General features: G+C 43.7%; 1 protein-coding gene across 1 annotated transcript in view; it reads right to left on the reverse strand.

The window, feature by feature from the left end:
• Positions 1-20,108, reverse strand: part of LOC306713214 (cadherin-4-like) — a gene marked incomplete at both ends in the record, with an annotated part of 215,435 nt that overhangs the window by 15,356 nt on the left and 179,971 nt on the right. The window contains 5 exons of the mRNA XM_079182862.1: positions 2,879-3,064; positions 7,462-7,599; positions 11,101-11,273; positions 13,657-13,801; positions 18,923-19,078. Coding sequence (XP_079038988.1) covers positions 2,879-3,064; positions 7,462-7,599; positions 11,101-11,273; positions 13,657-13,801; positions 18,923-19,078 — 798 coding nt within the window. The remainder of the gene's footprint in view (positions 1-2,878; positions 3,065-7,461; positions 7,600-11,100; positions 11,274-13,656; positions 13,802-18,922; positions 19,079-20,108) is intronic.

Raw genomic sequence — 20,108 nt, forward strand, 5'->3', positions numbered from 1 at the left:
TGCCGCTCAACGGCTCTCAACATGGCGAAAGCGGGTTTACGGCTCATTGGTAACAGTGGCAACAGCGCTACACACACACACAGAGGGAGAGCGACTTCATTATATCTCACTTTTCAGTCAGACATTATGTAAATCTTTATTTTTGCAAAAAAAAGAGAATGCATTCTTCACTTTAGAACTACAGTCAAGAAAATAGAAAATAAATTCCTGATCTTCTCGATTATTACTACTATTAGTAGTATCATTATCACTATTACTTTTTATGAGCACACCATGTCGTGTATTTAAGCATGATACTCTGGTAGTGTGAAAACCCCTCTTAATATTTCTCTTTTTTTGTGGCTGGGGAATATGCGTTGAACCTTGTTGATGATAAATGAACAGATGCCGTGTCAAGTGTTCCCCTGATGAAATGGACCCATATTCTCTCTAAACTACTAACCAACACACACACACACACACACACACACACACACACACACACACACACACACACACACACACACACACACACACACACACACACACACACACACACACACACACACACACACACACACACACACACACACACACACACACACACCCTGAGCAGAGGCAGAAGGGCTTAGACTATTCATAGGGTGCTGTCATGGCTCAGCCTTTTGAGCGTGTGTGTGTGTGTGTATATGTGTGTGTATGTGTGTACTCTACAGGGGGTTTTACCGGCAGAGCCTAAACCAAAGTGACAGTTCTGAGCTTTCCTAATGAAGACTACACGATCAGGTTCAAATGACAACAACAACAAGCAAGGAAATAAAAAAAAGAGAACAAATACGGTGCTTGCAGGTCCTGCTGGCACATTTTCTAAATAGGCGGGTGATGATTACCGCCGCACGCCTTGTGTCTGCGGCGTTTGATGGTGATGTTAATGACTTTGAGCACATCTGTATGTTGCATTGCCTGAGCGTTATCAGTAGACAGTAGCTCTGATATAAAAAGCATTCTTAATCAGGCAGCTTGGTTGACAAGGGCACCAGAGTGGATATGTTTTGTGTGCGCGCTAGTTGGTGTTACAGTTTGTATGTGTGTCCACGATACGAGTAAATGGAGGCGTGTGTTCGTGTATGACCCCGCTGGTGCTCAGGGAACCCATTTGCAGGCAAAACCATGGTCAAGGCTCTTTGATCTGCAGCCAGTGGTATTCAGAGCACAGGGGGGGTATAGAGTATAGCTGTAGGCTAACTCAAACATGCACACACACTTGGACACACACGCCCTGAGGGAAGCCAGAGGGGGTGAGGGGTCAATAACACGGCTTCCATCTTTTTTGCCCATGAGCCTTACATTTCCTCCGTATCGCTTCACTCGTCCCAGTCTTTCCCCTCTTACTTAATTTGTTCTGCCGGACTCCGACTCCCCCCACCTCTTCTCACCTCTGCCTCCCTCTGCCTCCCCCCCCCGTGATCTATGCTCCCCGCATCTCTCAATCCTCGGAAATCTGTCTCCACCTCGCTTCACTGCTCTCCATTCCCGCGTTTATCATAAGCTGCAATTTACATATCTTAATGACTCGTTCGAACCAAGCGGCTCTGTTGGTGTATTCTTTTTTTTCTTTTTTTATATACAAGCTTGTTTGTCGACTGGCTCTATTACCGCGCGGCAAAATGAGAATGCGTCTCATGAACTCCCCGGAGAGCAGCGTAAATGCGTGACACGTCCTGGTTAAGACCTCAGCCCTTGTTTACAGAGGAGCCCAGGTCCCTCGTGGGAGATAGCCACATTCTTTGGTGACAAGTGTGATGCGATGCGTCTGTACTAAGCAGCCGTGGTCGCTGAGGTAAAAATAGGAACGCCAAGGTACAGCAGCGCCTTCTTATGGCTTCTTGACTTTACCTATATTGGGTCTGATGTGAACCATTCCAGCTTCCATTTCCTGGAGCACGCTGAAGCCCCTCTGTTTACTTGTTGAGACAGTCTATTTCTCTTCCCAGGGGGTGTCCTGTCTCTTATTTCCTGATAACCTCCCATGGGTCTCTATGGAAGCTCGCGGCTACTCGGCCGCCTGCTGAATTTTACATCAGGGAGCGAGAGGAATGGATTATAAAAGGCAGTCATCTAGAGATAATGAAGAGAAGCAAAATGCCAATGCTCATTGCTCAGGGTGCTGTGGGAATTACAGGGTGATGTTATTGCTATTTTTTAAACATTATTGTAGGATGCGAGATGTGTTTTGCAGGAGTCAGACGTGTGGGGAGAATACCCTTGGGTCCTCGGGGGTCAAATAAACAAGATGCTACAAAACACATGCGACACGATAAGCACATTTATAGTGAGCCACTCATGGACGAGCACAGAAATACAAATGCTATACTGGTCATGCAACAGGACACACATCTACACATTTACATGCACACACAATACAAGCTGAATAGCGTCTATTTCTTTTATTTTTTTCCAAATGGGTTACAGCCCTCAGGACAATCTGTGTCTGAGAGGTTGAACACTAACACAGCAGGTTGTTACAAGACCCGGTTTTGTTGTTGCTGTCATTTACCACAGCAGCTAGAACATTATGAGTGTATAAAAACCGTTGCCTTTGTAATTGAGAAATCAATACCTAATTTGCTACAGTGGTTTCACCAGCCATTGTGTTTAAGTCTGTGTGTGGGTGTATGGGTTTTTTTTTTTTTTTCTTCTGAAGGGCGCAGCAGCCTCCAATCCCTCATTTGGACATAAGGGGCCATATGAAAGGCAAAAGACCCCAGCCTGTTCCACATTTAACTCTGTAGTCTATTATTATTGCCCGTGCTTAAATCCAGAGGGGACGGGGACGGCACAGAAAAAGACACGACACTGGCGCTAACATGAGCATGTCGTGATGTGGCCGGCACCTTACCTTCACCACGGTGACCATGCCGTCGTTGGTGAGCGGGTCAGTGCGGATGGTGAAGTGCCCTGATGGGTCTCCGCTGATGATCCTGTAGATGGCGTTCCAGTTAGGCGAGTGCGGTTGGTCGGCATCTATCACCGTCAGATTAGCCACCACAAGATCCACTCGGTTCTCTGGGACCTCACCGGAAAACTGCAGAAAGCAGAAGAAAATAATACCTGGTGATCTTTATTGAGACTGTTGCTGAGGTCCTTCGGGATCCATTCGGCCGTTTTGAGTGTGGCAATTTTTTTACTAAAAGAAAAACCTATCCCTCATTGTTTCTTTCTTTACAGAGCCAGTCCTCCTTTCAGGTTTTCAGGTAGAGTAAGTTTAATGATCTCGTTCTTTCCACAGCTGAGTAGTAAACAAGCAATAAGTTGCACACCAGTAAGCACATGCACACAAGGGCGTTGTTCCAGTTTCAGTGTTTTTCTGCTTTTTCCGCGTTCCCAGTGCCCATTCTAGATGAGCAATAATATTTCATTCCTTTGAAAGCCAGTGTGACAAAGGACGAGAGAATGAGCGAGCAGAAAGGAGCCAGCAGTAGCGAGGGTTAAAACAGCTGTTTGAGTGTATATGAGTGGCTTTTAGTTGTCCCCATTGCTGTGCAAACACATGTGCTTTGTCCCGATAAGACTGACTGAGGAGTGAGCCGCTGTCTGTCATATGTCTGTTATGGTGGGGATTGATCAAAGCTGTACAGGCTCAGGGGGATAAAGCCGGAAAAAAAAAGACGACCCAACAACAGCAACGACTGCACCGCTGCCCTGTAAAAAAAAAACACAACTCCACCGCAGCCCAACCTACACGGACATCACCTCTCGACCACTTACGCGAGGGTCAGCCGGTGAGCACATTTGGCGTGTCTTCACCTCGTGTGGAGGCAACAGGCGTGTGGCATCATACAGTTACCGTGTCAACACGGGGGTAACAGGCGTGGAAGAGCCACTGAGCCGCTTATGTGAGTGTAGGATATCAAAGAGCAAAGCCTCAGACCAAACACTCCAACAGACCATAATACCCTGCCTGGCAACCCGCGCATCACCCAGCAAACAGCCGACAGCAGCGGGGGAGATTAAGGGGCTGCGTCGGGAGAGCTGTTCAGAGACTCAATGACATTCTTAAGACAACAGACATGTCCGGGTGGCCACGATGCGCTGCCTCCATTGGATAAGTAGGCAGGCTGTCGTATGTTAAGAGCGAGTGCGTGCATGTGTGCGCTTGAGCGCTTTATTACTGTGGTTTGGTTTGGGGACTCCCCGATGACAATTCAATGAAATACAACTTCAGAGATAGGCTCTTGAGCATCCTGAGGGCCCTTGAGCATCTTCTCTCTCAGCAAACAGTAATGAGTAAAGGCAAGAGTTAACCAGATATGATGGAAGACTTTGAAGGGTCAACCGCAGCACTTATTCTCAACACCCCAGTCTTAGATTGTTTCTCTCATTAGCTCTTTATAGGGTGGGGGGAGTTACAAGCATCCAGAGCTGGAGTCATAATAGCCTTATTTTTCCCGTAGGAAATCTTACATGGTACGGCAGCTTTTTAATTCCCTATAACATCAGTACAATCACTTAACAAAGTCATTTCAGACAGTTCACTGCAAGTAATAGTGAAACTTACAAGACTGTGTAAATACCAACTTTGCCAATAGAACATTAAGTACCCTCAAATCACTGAAATTACATCAACTGTGACATTAGATTGCAATGTGTTCAGAATATGCTTGAACTCTGATGAGCTCGGATTTAGACACAGACACGTACCGCAATAACGCAAACGAGGCCGTGGGAATGCAGTTGATGTAAACATTTTCACGGAGAGGATAGAGTTTCTCCACCGAGTATTCATTCAGGTTGCGTTTTCGAGTTAAACTTTCAAATGAAAAATAGTTTTTTTTTGTCTCAGAGCCAGCTACTATATTCAGTTTTATTGAGCGATTGTTCTATTTTCTTGAAGACTCCATCTTTTATCTGAGTGAGAACGGCGATCTTTGACGTCTGCTAGCGTCGTTGCCAAAAATGGATTGTGATTCAACATGTGTGATTTTGAACAGAGAGCATTTCAATGTGTCACGGAAAAAACCTCGGGGTTGTTCTCTTTCTTTCACTCTCAGTGATTTATTAGCCGAACGCCGTATTGTACTGCACAGTATACTGCGGCGGGGTTTGTTTTGACAGGGGATTGACGTATGACTGTGGTGTCTTTTAAGCAGAGATTTCCCTCTGATCGGGTAGTTCTTCTTTCTCTGGTACTGTATCTTGTCCTCAACTGCTGGAGGGACGTGCTTTGATTGTGATTGGCACAGAGTGCACTTGGCTTTCTCGCGGCACTTGACAAAACACCTCTTTGCCAACACTCTCACCCCTTCTGTCATTATTTTTGGCAGTGGGCAAAGACTGAAAGAGGCAGGCGGAGGTGACAGGAGAGAGAGGAGACGTAACGGGGGAGCTTCATCGCAGGATTATCGCGAGGATGGTACTGAAGTAAGTCCTGCATGAAGAGATTCCCCTGATTGCATTGAGCGCGGGTCTGCCTACGAAAACATCCCATACCTATGTGAGATGCAGTCGTCGCTGCCAACAAAAACAAAAGAGATGAGTAACATTTTTTCGTTTCATCTCATCCATCTGGAAAATAATGCAAAGCGCGTATGCAGCCGCGAACGAGCACCCGGAGCCTCCACGTCCCGCACACATGCACCAACCCTCTGCCGCCTTGAAAAATAGGGCAGCCTCTGATAGGCGTGATGAAATATTAATCATCAACATTAAAGACAAATTCCCCAAACTTTATAATTCTGGGACACGTTGAAAGATCTATGGGGTTTATTGCAAACACTAAATATTTGCATAATGGCCTGCATTCTCAACAAAATGGCTTTTATGCTACCCCACAACTAAAATGGGTGATTTATGAAGGGAGTGGGTAGAAGTGCTCTGCTCATCGTGGCTCCAAAAACCTCCACTAAAGTTGATCATCAATATCCATGATCGTATTAACTTCACTCCGTGGCGATGATGGAAACGCACTTAAACATGGTGGGATACAGTTAGAGAATATCAATCTATTGCGAGCCACTATTATCAATACGCCACCATGAGTAGAGAATCTTAAATCAGAGGGGGACGCCGAGTCAGGAAGGGCCTTTGATTTACAGCGGGGCATGTCCGTGCTTTATCACTGTAGAAAATAGCTCCTGTGACCAAAATAATCCATCGCTCCTTCTCCTCTACGCATTGTTCTCTCATCACTTTTGGTCTCGGAGTCTACATGGTGGTCCGCTCATCAACTCCCCCCTCCCTCTTTCTTCTCTCTCGTTGCTCCCACCAGCTCCTTTGTGTCTGCCTTTTTTCCTCCCTCTGCCCTCTCTCTGTACACTTCCTGCTGTGTGTGATGTTGCAGCACACTGATGAGCTCTGTGGTTTGACACATGCTTGCCGCCAGTGCTAACTGATCATCATGAGGGTCTTAATAGCCCCCAGGGCAAATGCTAATGCTAACTCCTCCGCAACCACCTCAAAAGAACCGAGCCCTACTGTAGTGCCGATACCAGCCTCAGCCGCCAGGCTGCAGTTGCAGAGCTAAGCACCTTATCTGGCCAACAGGCCCCATGCTCTCATCACTACCGACACAACCTATGAAGCGCACATACTGAATAATTCTGACACCTGAAGCCAAACCGACAACCTAGAGAGATTTTTTCTTCATGGCGTGAAGCTGAAATGCAGACACGTCGGCTCCACTTTTGACCGTCTTTACCTCTCTAAACAAATGCATGCCCCTGACACATAAAATAAAAATGTGACTCTGGAGAATTTAATTAAAAACCATGCAAATATTGGCTCCGAATTTTATCCACTTTCCAGCTGCCAGTGAGAATTACTGCTGCCACCTCAGCTGTTCCACCGCACCTCTAAACATTAAGCAGCACTGGGAGAATTGACCAGTTAAGATTGAGTTAAAAGAGAGAGGAAGAAATGAAAGTAAACTTTTTAACAACACGAAATCTCCCGCTTCACTTATTAATGTTGTGATGATGCTGCTGAATTGCACCACATTGATACTTTACACACAGCACCTTACTTTGGACTTTTAATTTTTTTTACCTCGCTCTCAATATTGACCTTCTGTAATGTAATCATTTTAAATATCACCGTCGTGACAACAATCATTAACGTTTTGCTGGCTCCAGTTTTCTTGCTGATGAAAGTCAATGATATGGATTAGTTTTTCCTTTGTGTGTGTGTGTGTGTGTGTGCAGCCATCCTTGCACTTCATAACCCTCCTTCACTGTCCTTGTGTAAATCTTCCTTTGTAACGACATAACAGTGTTGTCGTCATTTCCTTTATCGTTTCCTTACTCTATCCCTCCCTCCTATTCCCTTCTCCTTTCCATCTCTTCTTTAAAGTTTTTGCCTTTTTAGCCTTTTTCTATTTATTTTTCCCAAACACACTAATCATCTCCACCCTCTTCTCTGAACCCAAACCCTCTCCTCCTCCGAATTGATGCCCTTCTCCCCACTCCCTTATTCGCAGCAACTCACGGTTCTGGAGGTCAGCATGGGAGGGTTGTCGTTGATGTCCGACACAGTGATGATGGCAGTGGCTGTGTTGGAAAGGCCAAAGTTCAGGTTGCCCTCCATGTCCGTGGCCTGCACGATGATGGTATACTGGGAGACTTTCTGTAAAAAGGGCAGAAATAAAAGAAAAAGAACCACAGTGTGCAGTTATTTATCTGCGAAAAGCTTTCTCTTCCTTAAGTCTACAGCAACATCCACGGAGTGTGATTCCCAGAGGAGAGTTCTGTTCTATAGCAGCTGTCCATGCTCTTATTTGAAACACAGAATCACAAGGGTGAAGTCTTTCATTCGACAGAGTTGAAACCTCCTCAGCGGAACGTATCCAGACTTCCCACCGTCTGAAGGCTGCACTGTGAAGCCTCCCCGTGGGTATGTCATCAAAGACGTTACTTATTCAGCGCCACTGATGGACAGATGTGAAGACAATGATCCAACTGACAGAGATTAATAGACTATCTATGGGGCAATAATACGAGGGAATGATAAATGCCATTTCTTCCTTTGAAATGACACGGTGTCACTTCACAAGAAGCTGAAATATGGTTCTCTTATTTGTATTTCTGTACTTGAGTGCACTCCTCCTCTTTGCCAGCATCCTGTCTCTTCTTCTGTCCCACGGTGCAGTTAATGGGCTGCAGGAAGGATGGAGCCCGGGAGCCGACTGTCTGGGTAATGTGTCTCTTCACTGAGATTCCCAATTACATTCCCAGTGTCTCTCTCACCTGCTAATTACCGAGTAAATATCCCAATTAGGCCAGGATGCCACATCAGGCGGATTAGACAGCTCCTCTCAGTTCCTCTCATCTCGATGCTAGACGAGATGCTGAACTCTAACCTTGTACACACACTCTCATTAACACCCGTACGCGCGCACACACACACACACCTCTCTTTCTCCATTTATTGTTCAGAGGCATCGCTTGGCTGACTGTCCCATCAGCCAGTGTACAGCATGTACACAACACTCTCGCTAATTAGACAAGGGAGTAATTATGTAGAGCTCCTCTGAACCTCTCAGCATTGCAACACCGCAGCATACACAGCTTCCTCTGGAGGACCGAGGTCTGTTACTGTCAACAAGCCCTTATAAGTCCAGACCAGTGGAAACCTTTAGAAGAGAATCAGTGTGGGAGTTTATAAAGGAAGGGAAGAAAACATTTCAAACGTGAAGAACAGAGGAGAGGATAAGAGACAGCAGGGGAGGCAGCGAATGCGCAAGGGAGGAGGACTACCAAAAATAGATGCCTGTGTTTTTTTTTTCTTCGTTTTTTTTTTTTTTAGCACCTAACGCCTCCAACACCCCAGCCCAAGAAGGGAAGGGAAAGGCAATAACTTTCAAAGTTTCAAAAGGGCCAAAGTGCTGACTAAAAGTGGACCAGGGAAGCACCGCAGTGTGCTGTGTAGCATCTTGTTGTGAAGTTTATGTACAACACATGAGTTCCTTTTTTTCCTGCAAGATTTGGGGCTTCTTATCCACTGTATAAAGAAAACAGCTGCAGGAAAACAGAAGCGTGTATTTGTATGCTATAGAAACAGTGTGCATCCATGAAGGTATTCATAAAATGCATATACAAATGTACGCGTGAGACCACATAGTACAGAGGAATAGATGCATGTACTGGTCGATATGTAAGACAAGTACATGGATCTATTCATCAATACGTCCGCGCTCTTATACGTCCATCTTTGTGAGGACAAATTTGAGTTTTAGTCAATGACTTCCTCATAGGGCTGTTTAAGGAATACTTCACCCACAAAATTATTATTTGTAAATCAACTGTGAATGAAGAATAAAAAAAAAATCATGATGAATTAAAGTAAATGTGGGCTGCGTTTAATTAACAACAGCGAAACTATATCAAAACATCCGTTAAAATCTGACTCGACTTGAGGAGTATAATCCAAGTCTCTTTTATCCAGTCGTACGCTCACTACTTCCCAAACATGTGCATCTTCGCTAAAACCGTACTATTAAAACACGTCCGCAGAACAACGGGCTCACGCTTGTGCAGGCGCTCTACTCCGGAGTGTATCAAACAGTAAGGTTTTAACAAAGAGACGTGTGTGTTTGGAAAGTAGTGAGTTGTATGAGAGTTTGTATACAGATGTTTTAATATAGTTCTGCTATTGTGAAACACGACGCCCCCACATACTTCAACTCATCAGAACGTCTCTCTGTCTTTTGATTCTCCTTTTTCACCGGAGGCATGTGAGAAAAACTAATTTCTCTTCAAGACTTCAAGGTAAGTAATTCCGTTAAAGTTAGTATTAGGTTAAGAGTGGCTTCCCGGTTAGCGTGTAGTTGTCGTGGTTTAAGGGGCCTAAAGGTTTTTAGGCCACTCTCCCCATCCTATTCACACCTTGCATTGTGAATATGTTACCTGGATGAAGTCATGTGACCGTGGACATTTGCACTTTCATCCTATTATTAAGAAACATTCTCATTGTGCTAGCGGATTTGTCACCAAACATGGAGTGTCATCAAGGGAAGCAATGCAGCTCCATGGGCTCAACTTATTGTCCCTTTGCTACGGTAAAAGATAAATGGACTGCCCTAATATATATCGCTTATCTACCTTAATAGACAGCTGGCCTTGCATTCACCCACTCACACACACACACACACTTTAATTTAAGTGTGTGTGTGTGTGAGTGTGTTTAATTTCACATTCGGGGGGACTGGCTGGATTGGAAGCATACAGAAAAATAACTAGTAGCTTAAAAATAAGCAGCAGATCAGCTGAGACATTTTTACTGCATGTTCCACTTATACCTCTCTCTCCCTCCTCCTGGCACCGTCATGTCTCATCCTGCTTCTCTGTCTCCATCACCCTATTTCATTGCCAAATTCACACTCACTTCCTCCCAACTCATTGTAATACCCCGTCTGCCCGGCTCTGTTTTTTGTTCTATTGCTCCCTTCAGTTTTCGTCCCCCCCCCCCCCCCCCCCCCCCCCCCACAATTGCCTGTGTTTTATCGAGTGTAGATGTGATTAAATGCGCTTCTGTGTTTGTCTGACAGGTGTCAAGGGCATTCCATCTCAGATATTTCCACTTCATCTTCACCACACAAGCTCATACTGTACACACAGACAAACACACGTACACACACACACACACACACACACACACACACACACACACACACACACACACACACACACACACACACACACAACCCAACATGAGCAGTCCACTGCAGCGTGATGTGTTGTTAATAGGTCTGTCAGTGGTGACGGTTTGGGAGGATGATCTGTCTCGGAGATTTCTTTGCAGAGTTGTCACTGACACATGTCACGAGAATAAACACATTTGGATCCTGTCACAACTTTTAAAGCTCCATAAACAAGGTGATTGCAGCAGAAGATAATTTACTGTATAAAAAGAATAAATGTATGTGTGTATGTGTGTGGTGACAAAAGACTAGACATCATTTGAGAGTCATCAGAGTAAACAATGCTGTTAGGAACAAAGATGAAGGTTTATCATCTGGCCAGCTTTAGTTCATTCAGACTGTGTGGACACTACTCAATTATTCACAGAATATTTTTTTTAATAATTTTGTAATCTCTGGGACACATTTTATAGGCGGAGAAGACAAACCTCTCGATCGAGACCGGGCGCCACAGTCACGATATCTCCCGTCTCGCTGTTGATGGTGAACATGTTGGGGATGGGGCTGTGCGGCATCTGGGACAGGATTCGATAGCGCACCATTCCGTTAGCTGTGGTGTTGTCGTCACCGTCAAACGCCGACACGTGCATCACATACGTTCCTGATGGAGGAAATCATATTTGTAAAACATGTATGTCCAAGCAGCCGAAAGCAAGCAAGACATGGTGACTTTTGAAAGATTAAGAAACGCAATCCTCCGTTTAGATAATCAAAGTAAAACACACTCGTACTCAACACATTCAGGGGCTTTGCTACTGCAGCCTCACTTGGTGGCCAGTAGCTTAGTGTGGCTAATGTGTAGCTAATAACTTTATATACTGTTGTGTACCTGACGTTGCTAAATCAGTAAGCTCATGACTCACATCTACTTTTTATAATCTTACATGTTAATGCTACAGCCAAAGATTGCCTCTTCTGTGGCTGCAGTTCAGAGCATAGTCTAATGCTAATTTTTTTTAAATACATAATCGTTTCCTGAAAATAAATGACTCACTTTGTACCGTCGATTATTTTTGTGCTCTTGTGCTTTTTTATTGGATAGCTTGAAGTGAAACAAAAGAGGTAGAAGCTTCACTACTCTGCTTAATCAACCATCCCACCAACAGATGTTAATGACAGATACAGTATTGATAATAATCACACTGATATTCACGTTCACGTCTACATAAACATGGATAATAAACCACCTGGATGTTCCATAGCAGTTTGTTAACACCTGCTATAGCGTGAATGTATCTTCACGGAGTCACATCGGCAGGGAAACGTTGAACACCTGTTCTGTAAATAATAAAGACTCCAACCACCGCACGCAAGCACAGCTATGTAGCATTCACAGATATGCAGTCGGTGTGATCAGATTCCACGGCTCACAGCATATTTTGCATATACATTGGAACAGGCTGCAAATATAAAATGTCTGCCATTTCTGCTCAGCTTGATTTAAATAGAAGTGCATCCTTTAAGTACATTTCTATGACAGATGTTGCTACTCACATTGCTCTGATACCGATATAAAAATAATAAATTGCCTAGAGATTTAATAATCCTCGTCTACATTGATCGAACTGTTTGAAACCTGTAAATGATAATCAATCCAACTACAACCACAAGTAAGCACAGGCATATAGTATTACAGACTCGGCTCTGCTGGAGAGAGTGAGCCACTATCCGGGCCATGAATGCACCACTTGTTTGCTGCATCCACACACTCATATAACTCTGTGGGATCGCTGCCTGTCACCCAATCTCTCCATCTCTCCCTCTCTCTCTCTCTCTCTCCCTCTTGCTCTCCCTCTCTCGCAGCCGATTCTAATTGCCAGAGATAGTGATATCATGCCAGTGACAGCCCCTGTCCGAGGATAATTGTAACCGCAGCTCCCATTTCAAACTTCATTACATTTCAAAGCAACATTTGTCAATGACTCGGCCACAGGGAGCACTCTAAAGGCCTCTCAGCGAGACGAGGAGGAGAAAAAAAAAAGAAAGCCGTCAGGAACAGAGGGAGGGAGAGGAAGAGAGAGAAATAGAGGACAGACTCCATATTTGGTTTGATTCCAAGTGGAGTGACTTGCAGTCCTCCACCCATCGCCTTGTGTTTCTGGAGATGGAGGGATAGAGAGAAGGAGATGAAGAATCACAATGTGTCACACATCGCCGGGGTAATCTCATTAAGCTGCACTCTTAGGGGGTTTAATGTGGACCCTTTGTACGGGCGTCCTAAGCTGTGCCTGACAGGATTAGGTCCCCATAATGACTCTTTAATTTGCAAACTAATTCAAGTCTGTAATTGGCCTTCCATTGAAACCACTGGAGCTCTAAACTCAAAAACTCTCCTTTTTTATGATTATTGTTCAGCTGAATGTCATGCATGCCACAGAGACTTGTCTGCTGTGTGGGGCACCACTGGGGGGGAGGGGGGGGGGGGGGGCAGAGCAGAGAGCAAAGTAAAACAGAAAGAAAGAAAAAGGAAATGAGAACCTGAACGCCTGCTGAGATCACCTCTGGAGCAATAAAATCAGGCTCATCAGGCTCGCACCCTCGCACATTCACAACAAACACACACACACACACTCGCCACACCTCGCATGCACACAGAGAGAGCTCATCTCCGAGATTCTTCCGTTCGGAGGTTAGACATAAAATGACCCAGTGGTGCTACAGCGTGGTACATTTAATCCTCAATCTCCTCTCCAGCCTGAGCACCCTCTTTGGTTTATGGCCGCTGCTGCAGCCGGCTCAATGAAAAGCCACTGTGGGAGACGGATTCTTCCTCTATCTGCTAAATCAAGGGGAATGGAAAATGCTCTGTGGAGATTCAGTGGTGTAGTCGTACTTTTAACGACACCAATCTCTCCTGATAGACTAGTTGCTCTTCCTCCGCCCAGCCATATCCAAACGCGTCACCCCTTCACACATTTCTGTAATCACTCCTGCTTCGTCCTGTACTTCTTGTTTCGTCGATCCATCCATCCACCCTTTATCACCTGGTTTAGAGCCCTCATCCACGGAGCCGTTGTAGACCTGGTTTTTGAACTCGGGTCTGTTGTCATTCATGTCGATGACGAAGATGTACAGATCGATGGGGTTCTCCACCTGGTTCCCATTCATGTCCACGGCATGGGCTCGCAGCTGGGAGACAGAAAGAAAAACACCAGAAATGAGGTTAGATTATTACCAATATGGGAGCGGGAAGTAATGAACTGATGAATAATGTATGATGAGTGTGCGATGAGTGCTTGCATTGGTTTTATGGAGAACATAATTTAGGGGTAAACATTTAGTGTTTGATGGATGAAAAAGGTTATTTCTCATGGAAGGAACGAGGGCCTATCCCTCTAACGTTTATTTACACCATGATGTGATTTCCTCGGATGATGTTTTAGCCCTCTCTCTGACACTACTACGGTTTTAGTTTGTTTTGCGTCTGCAGACACTACTCAGGGAGGAACTAATGCTTTGGCCTCCTCTGCATGGTGCTTGTGGGAAAGAGATCATGAAATGTGTGAAAGACACAACCTATTTATTTCAGGTGATCGTATTTCAGACGAGTCTGATTTAGTTCAGTTTTAAGTCTTTTTATTTTTGGTTTTATTTGAATTGTGTGGTTGGTAGTTAGTGATGTAAATACTCAGACAGCATCTTTTAATGGTTGTTGGCATGCTTGAATATCACTTCTTCATATCACTCCTGGGATTGCCACCCTCATCCTCTCAGCACAGGAGTGGACAAAAGAGAGAGAGAGAGAAGCAACATGAATAAAACACCAACAAACTGGAAGTGTTCTCATGCTTCAAGGTGACTCGTGTAGTTTCACAGAACCTCTAAAGCCAAACAAAAACAAAAACAAAAAAAAACACCTCTGCACTGTTTTCTGAATTTTAACGCTGATACAAATCTGCATTGAATTATATAGTAGAAAAGTTTCAAAAAGATTTCCTAAACCTACACGACCTAAACAATATGAGATAGGGTCACAAGTGAAATTCTGGATATTTTTCATGCAGGGAAATTGCCTTTGAGATCGTGTACTTTCTCCAGACTTCTTATCTCTTTTATACTTGGTCCCCAGAAGGTTTTATCTCACAGAAACCAAAACAAGAAACGTCTCATTTTATTGGAAGTTGGCTCCATTGCAAAGGCAAGGTGTCTGTTTCAGGCTCACTGTGTTGGATCCCAGGCCAACATTCTGTCTGGTTTTGTTTGAGAGAGAGTTCTGAAATCCCTTCACTTCCCTCTGAAGCCACAAACAGCCAGTCCATCTCAAATTCCACTCAGCTGTGCTCAGATCAATGGAATCACCGACTGGGATTTCTCACAAAGTTTGGACATGGAGTTATTACTGGAATCGATACATGCTGTAAAATGTATCTTGACTGCTTTCTCTCTTATGACGCCTGGAGGAGAAAATTAAACGAGAGCGCAGAGAAATCCCTGAATTATCAGGGAAATGTTTAAATACTTGCGGTTTGTATTTTCACTTCGTACTTGAAGGTCAAACTAACAGACTGAGAAGACGTTTCAAAAAGAACTCCATGGTTATCTCTAAAGCTGTGTGGATTCACTTCACTATACCTGGGAATGTTTATATCCCTGAACATGACTTATTCAGTGATATATCCTGTCAGCTGAAAGCACCGGGGATGTTTAGTTTATATCATACAGGGGGGATACTATCTACATCCTGCTTCTAACTGCATAGGCTGGTAAATATTTATTCAGTTAAAAATGCCAGCAATCAATTTCAGGCCTCTCCACCTCATATATGATGTTCCGGGATATTCATCTAAAGGAAGGGTAAAGGAAAAATGGCGCTATTGAAAGCGGCTGGAGAAAAAAAAAATAAAGACATGTTAACAGAAAAAGAAGAAAGATGAGAAATTGCAACATGAGCATAGTCTTTTTTCTGACATGTATGGAGAATTGAGGGAATGGTACTCTTTACATCCGAGCATGCCTGATGGGAAAACTGCTTCCTTGCCCGCTGCAAGAGCACGAGCGTGAAAATAGCCTCCAGGCTTGTTGTGGCAGAAAAACAGAATAAATAGCACTCTCCATAGAGTCCTTCTCCTCAGAGAGGTGAAGATCCTCTCCACTGATGCCAATCCTCCCCCCCTTACACTCTGCACCTCCACCAAAACCGGGTCTCCAGGTCCCCTTGAGGTTAATTTGACTCTACTTTTTTCCACTGCATTGTCTGATCTGTCCTGCAATACCTGCACGCTGCCATCGCATCTTGCATCTCGCTGTGCTGTGCTGTGCTGTAAGAGGCTAGCACCCACACCCTAATTCAATAACAGCCAGAGTCAGAGATCACCGCCATGTTTAAAGAAAGGCAAAATGTAATTCTGGCTCCATATTTAAGTTATTATCTTGAAAGGCAAGAGGTGGAGGGGGGGGGGGGGCAGACAGACAGCACCAAGCAGTGCTCTGCATTTGGCAAAGCATCCTGATAGAGATAACAGCAAACTCCAAACCTCCAAGGTTCTTTTCCTCCTAAGAGTGCGTCTTGTTGCGTGGCCGTTTTTGAATTTTCTTTAGAAATCAAAAGAACTGGACCATAACTTTGTTCCATCCTTGCATGAAATATAAAGTAAACAAAAGAAAGAGCACAAAGTCAAATTCTTTGCAGCTTTCCAGAATGACGTTGCTCAGGATATACAATCTTCCCTGCCTTTAAAGTTATTGGCTTTAGGACGTTCATGTTTCATACGATGCGGTTTAATTGCTCTCCTGTTGCTCTAACAGCATCTAGTGTACGAGGCCTTTAATTGAAGTGCAACACCTTTCTGCATCTTTAAGTTGGCTCATCCCTGAAATTTGTATTCTACACCATCCGACGCTTTTCCTCCACAACAAACAAGGAGTTTAAGTTAAGCAGCCTTTCGCAACCCTCCGCTTTTCTTAACAAATCACCTCATTGATTGGAGTTTCTCCCGGGTATAAATCTGCTCAGCTCCCACTAAAAGGTTGTGCTTGCCAGCTCACCAAGACTGTAAGTCAAGACCAGGTTCCCATATGAATACAAGGATAGCGGCAGGCACAGAGACAAAGAAAACCAGAGACAGAAAGTGATGAACTCAGTGTGGTTGCTCACTACATCAAAGCCTTGGAGCTCTCTCTCTCTCTCCGCAGCAGCAGCAGAAAGACTCGAGCTTAGGCAGCAATAGAACAAGTTGGTACTTTCCTAAACTTTAAAAGCACTTTGCCCGACTGTTTGATATTCCCATGCCTTGACCAGCATGCAAAGCACAAAGGTGAGTGGAGAGGCACTGTTGGAAATTTCATCCGATTTTATTGGATTATTTAAAAAAAAAATGTATTTATCTATTTATTTCAGTTTCCACCTCAATGCAAATGTGCCCGAGTTAGCTCGAGAGCTCATTTTCGTCTGTAGTCCCCGGGCAGGTAATTACAATTTAGTGGCCTAATATAATAAGTACAGTTCAACAGCAAACACTATAGTACAACACTGAACAGCACAATACGACACAATACAATAATATACATAAATACATTACAAACGTAGCAGATTTGTAAAAGCAATGAGAGCACGTAACGGCAGAGCCAAAGACACGGTAGTAAGATTATTCGTGATTGCAGGCTTGGTTTGCTTTAAGCCTTTAGCTTTTGTTTAAAGGTTAAGTAATTAGTGCTTCGTCTTCACTCAATAGGAAGACTGTTCCAGTGGGTGACTCGTACTAAGAAGACTGACTCATTCACGATGATTCCACTGAGGTAGCAACAAGACAGGTGTCTTGTTCAATCTGGTTTGGGACCAGCACAGCATGGACGAGACGGGTCGGCCATGCATGCGGCACTCAACGTTTTTGCGTGACTGTTTATGTACGTACAGGGTAAAAGACAAAAGATGTGTGTTAACTAGTCAGCTGTAGAGGTGTATTTTGACCTTCGGAAAGAGGTAAAGGCTAGTTTTTCTGTTTTGATGCTGTTCAACTATAGCCCTCTACTGCGGTCTGTGATCATGTAGGAGGTCAGTTGTTCTTTATGCTCATATATATTCTTTGATATATATTTATATTGTACATGGTAGTTAAATGTTTATGCTTAGTTTCTATGTCTTTAATGTTCTTGTTTTATATTTCTCTTGTTTATTTGTATATTCTATGGATGTACGATGAGAGCAACGTGTAAACCGGAGTCAAATTCCTTGTATGCGTATACGCATACCTGGCCAATAAAGCTGATTCTGATTTACGCTAAGCTAAGCTAGCAGCTGCTGGATCTAGCTTTATGTTGAGCACACAATCATGAGAGTGGTATCGATCTTCTCATATCACTTTTAGTAAGAAAAGCAGAATTCCCTGCTGTCAACTGGCTCCTTTAACACACCTCTCTTCATCTCATTGTCAGAAAGAAGGAAGAGTACATCCCAGCATGTTGCATTCACATCTTGCCGCTCACTATGCCATCTTTCCTCTCTTTTCGTCACTGTTGTGGCACAGCAGTTTTATAGTAATAACAAAGTGATGTAGCTGACTAAGAGCTTAATGACTGATTGACACATTCTTTGGCTTATACTGCGCTTCATCCAGATGCTTTGCACATAGCGCTGACGCACCTCGATTTCACCCTCACTCTGCATTTTATTTGCTCCTCACAGTGAGCACAAGAACACACAAACATAGACGGACACAACTCTTCAAGGGAACGATTTTATTTCTGTGTTACGGCGTGTTCACTGTTCACACGTCATTACTCTTTATTACTGTAATGTAAAATGCAATACTGTTATGTTTATTAAATGGCTTTAACTAAATGATTTCTAAAGCTGATTAGTTTTTTCATAATTTGTTATGCTGAGAAAACATGATCAATTGTGAAATGAAATGAAATATATATATATATATATATATATATATATTTAGTCAACTAACTCTCGATTTTTACAACAAATCGATTAGTTGATTTAATAAACAGATCTCTTAAATCAAGTTTCTTCACAAAGAATCTCACAAAAGTACCACTTAAAATCTTAAATGTTGACCAGAGATGTGTTAATGTTAACATTTAAAAAATCGACTAAAGAAAGTAGTTGATCAGATGTAAATGATTTTTTATAACGTAGAGCTACCGGTACACTGATTCTGATTTCGACGGATTTATGTGTTAAAGGGTTAACTGGCTGTATAATAATGTTTATGGGTTTCATTTCAAAGGTCATGGCTGTTCTGTGTCTGTGTGTGTGTGTGTGTGTGTGTGTGTGTGTGTGTGTGTGTGAGAGACACTCACATGGTAAGAAGAGCGATGTTCTCGATCGAGAGGTTTGGTGACGAACATCTTTCCAATCACGGGGTCGATATTGAACACCTCGTTGGGTGGTTGATCTGCTCCCACCCCGGTGATGCTGTATCTGATCGAGATGTCCTTGTCCTGGTCTGAACGAATCTGCATCACAACAAACAAAGAGGAACACTCAATCAATCAATCAATCAATCAATCGGGTGTCTTTTGAAGTCTCATCCCGTGTTTCACCGAGACTGAACTCAAACCCACAGCTACCGCGGCCGACCTGCACCTGTTGGTGCAATATCTGCTGCGGGGCGTTTAATATTCGAGGGCGAGTTTGTGATATACAGCCACCGAGTTTAATCATTTTGTCTTTACACAATAAATTGCATATTATTCACTGAAAACATGCACAGGCACACACACACACACACACACACACACACATTCATCACAGTTTGGCATTTCTAGCTACCACGTACTCAAGGATTCTATTAGTGCTGCCGCAGGGAGCTCTATGCATTCTGTCTGGCAGAATTGGAGTGCTTCAAAGAGAAATTTGAATCCAATATTTGGGAAAGGGAGAAATGAAATCAACATATATTTACAGTTAACTGGCAGTCAGGTAGTGATGTATTAACATTTGCTGGAGCCAAGCTGGGAATACAGAGAGGTTGTGAACAAAAATGGCAATTAGATTGGAGAGTGAGGTTGTAATTGTTGTGTAATTAGGAGAGCATCAACAGGCATCAGAACAGTAAGCACATTTTCAGGAGGAAGAAACTAATAGTCTGGAATCCAGGGGTGCACACCAGAAGAGAATTATTGAACAACTGTGTGAGACGGGGAGCAGGATGTTCTTTAAGAAATAGGCCTGCTTACTTTTGTTTCAGCGTTGCTTTTCCAGATAGACAGCTAACAGGTGCATTAAGTGCACTGCTAGGCCTGTGATTTGGACTGGAGTGCTGTGTAATTGGGTCTCATTTTGGAAGAGTTTTTCAATTTAGTGCCCAAATACAGTCCGAAACCTCCAAGCATCCCATCTCTGTCCATTAACTACATGACAACCCGTGAACATCAGCCAGTGTATCAAAATGACTCAATCATACACTTATATATAGGCACACAATGTACTCACGCACACACACACACACACACGAGCACAAACAGAGGAATGGCCAACCTTTTC

The sequence above is a fragment of the Pholis gunnellus genome, assembly GCF_910591455.1.
Source record: "Pholis gunnellus genome assembly, chromosome: 2".
NCBI lineage: Eukaryota > Metazoa > Chordata > Actinopteri > Perciformes > Pholidae > Pholis > Pholis gunnellus.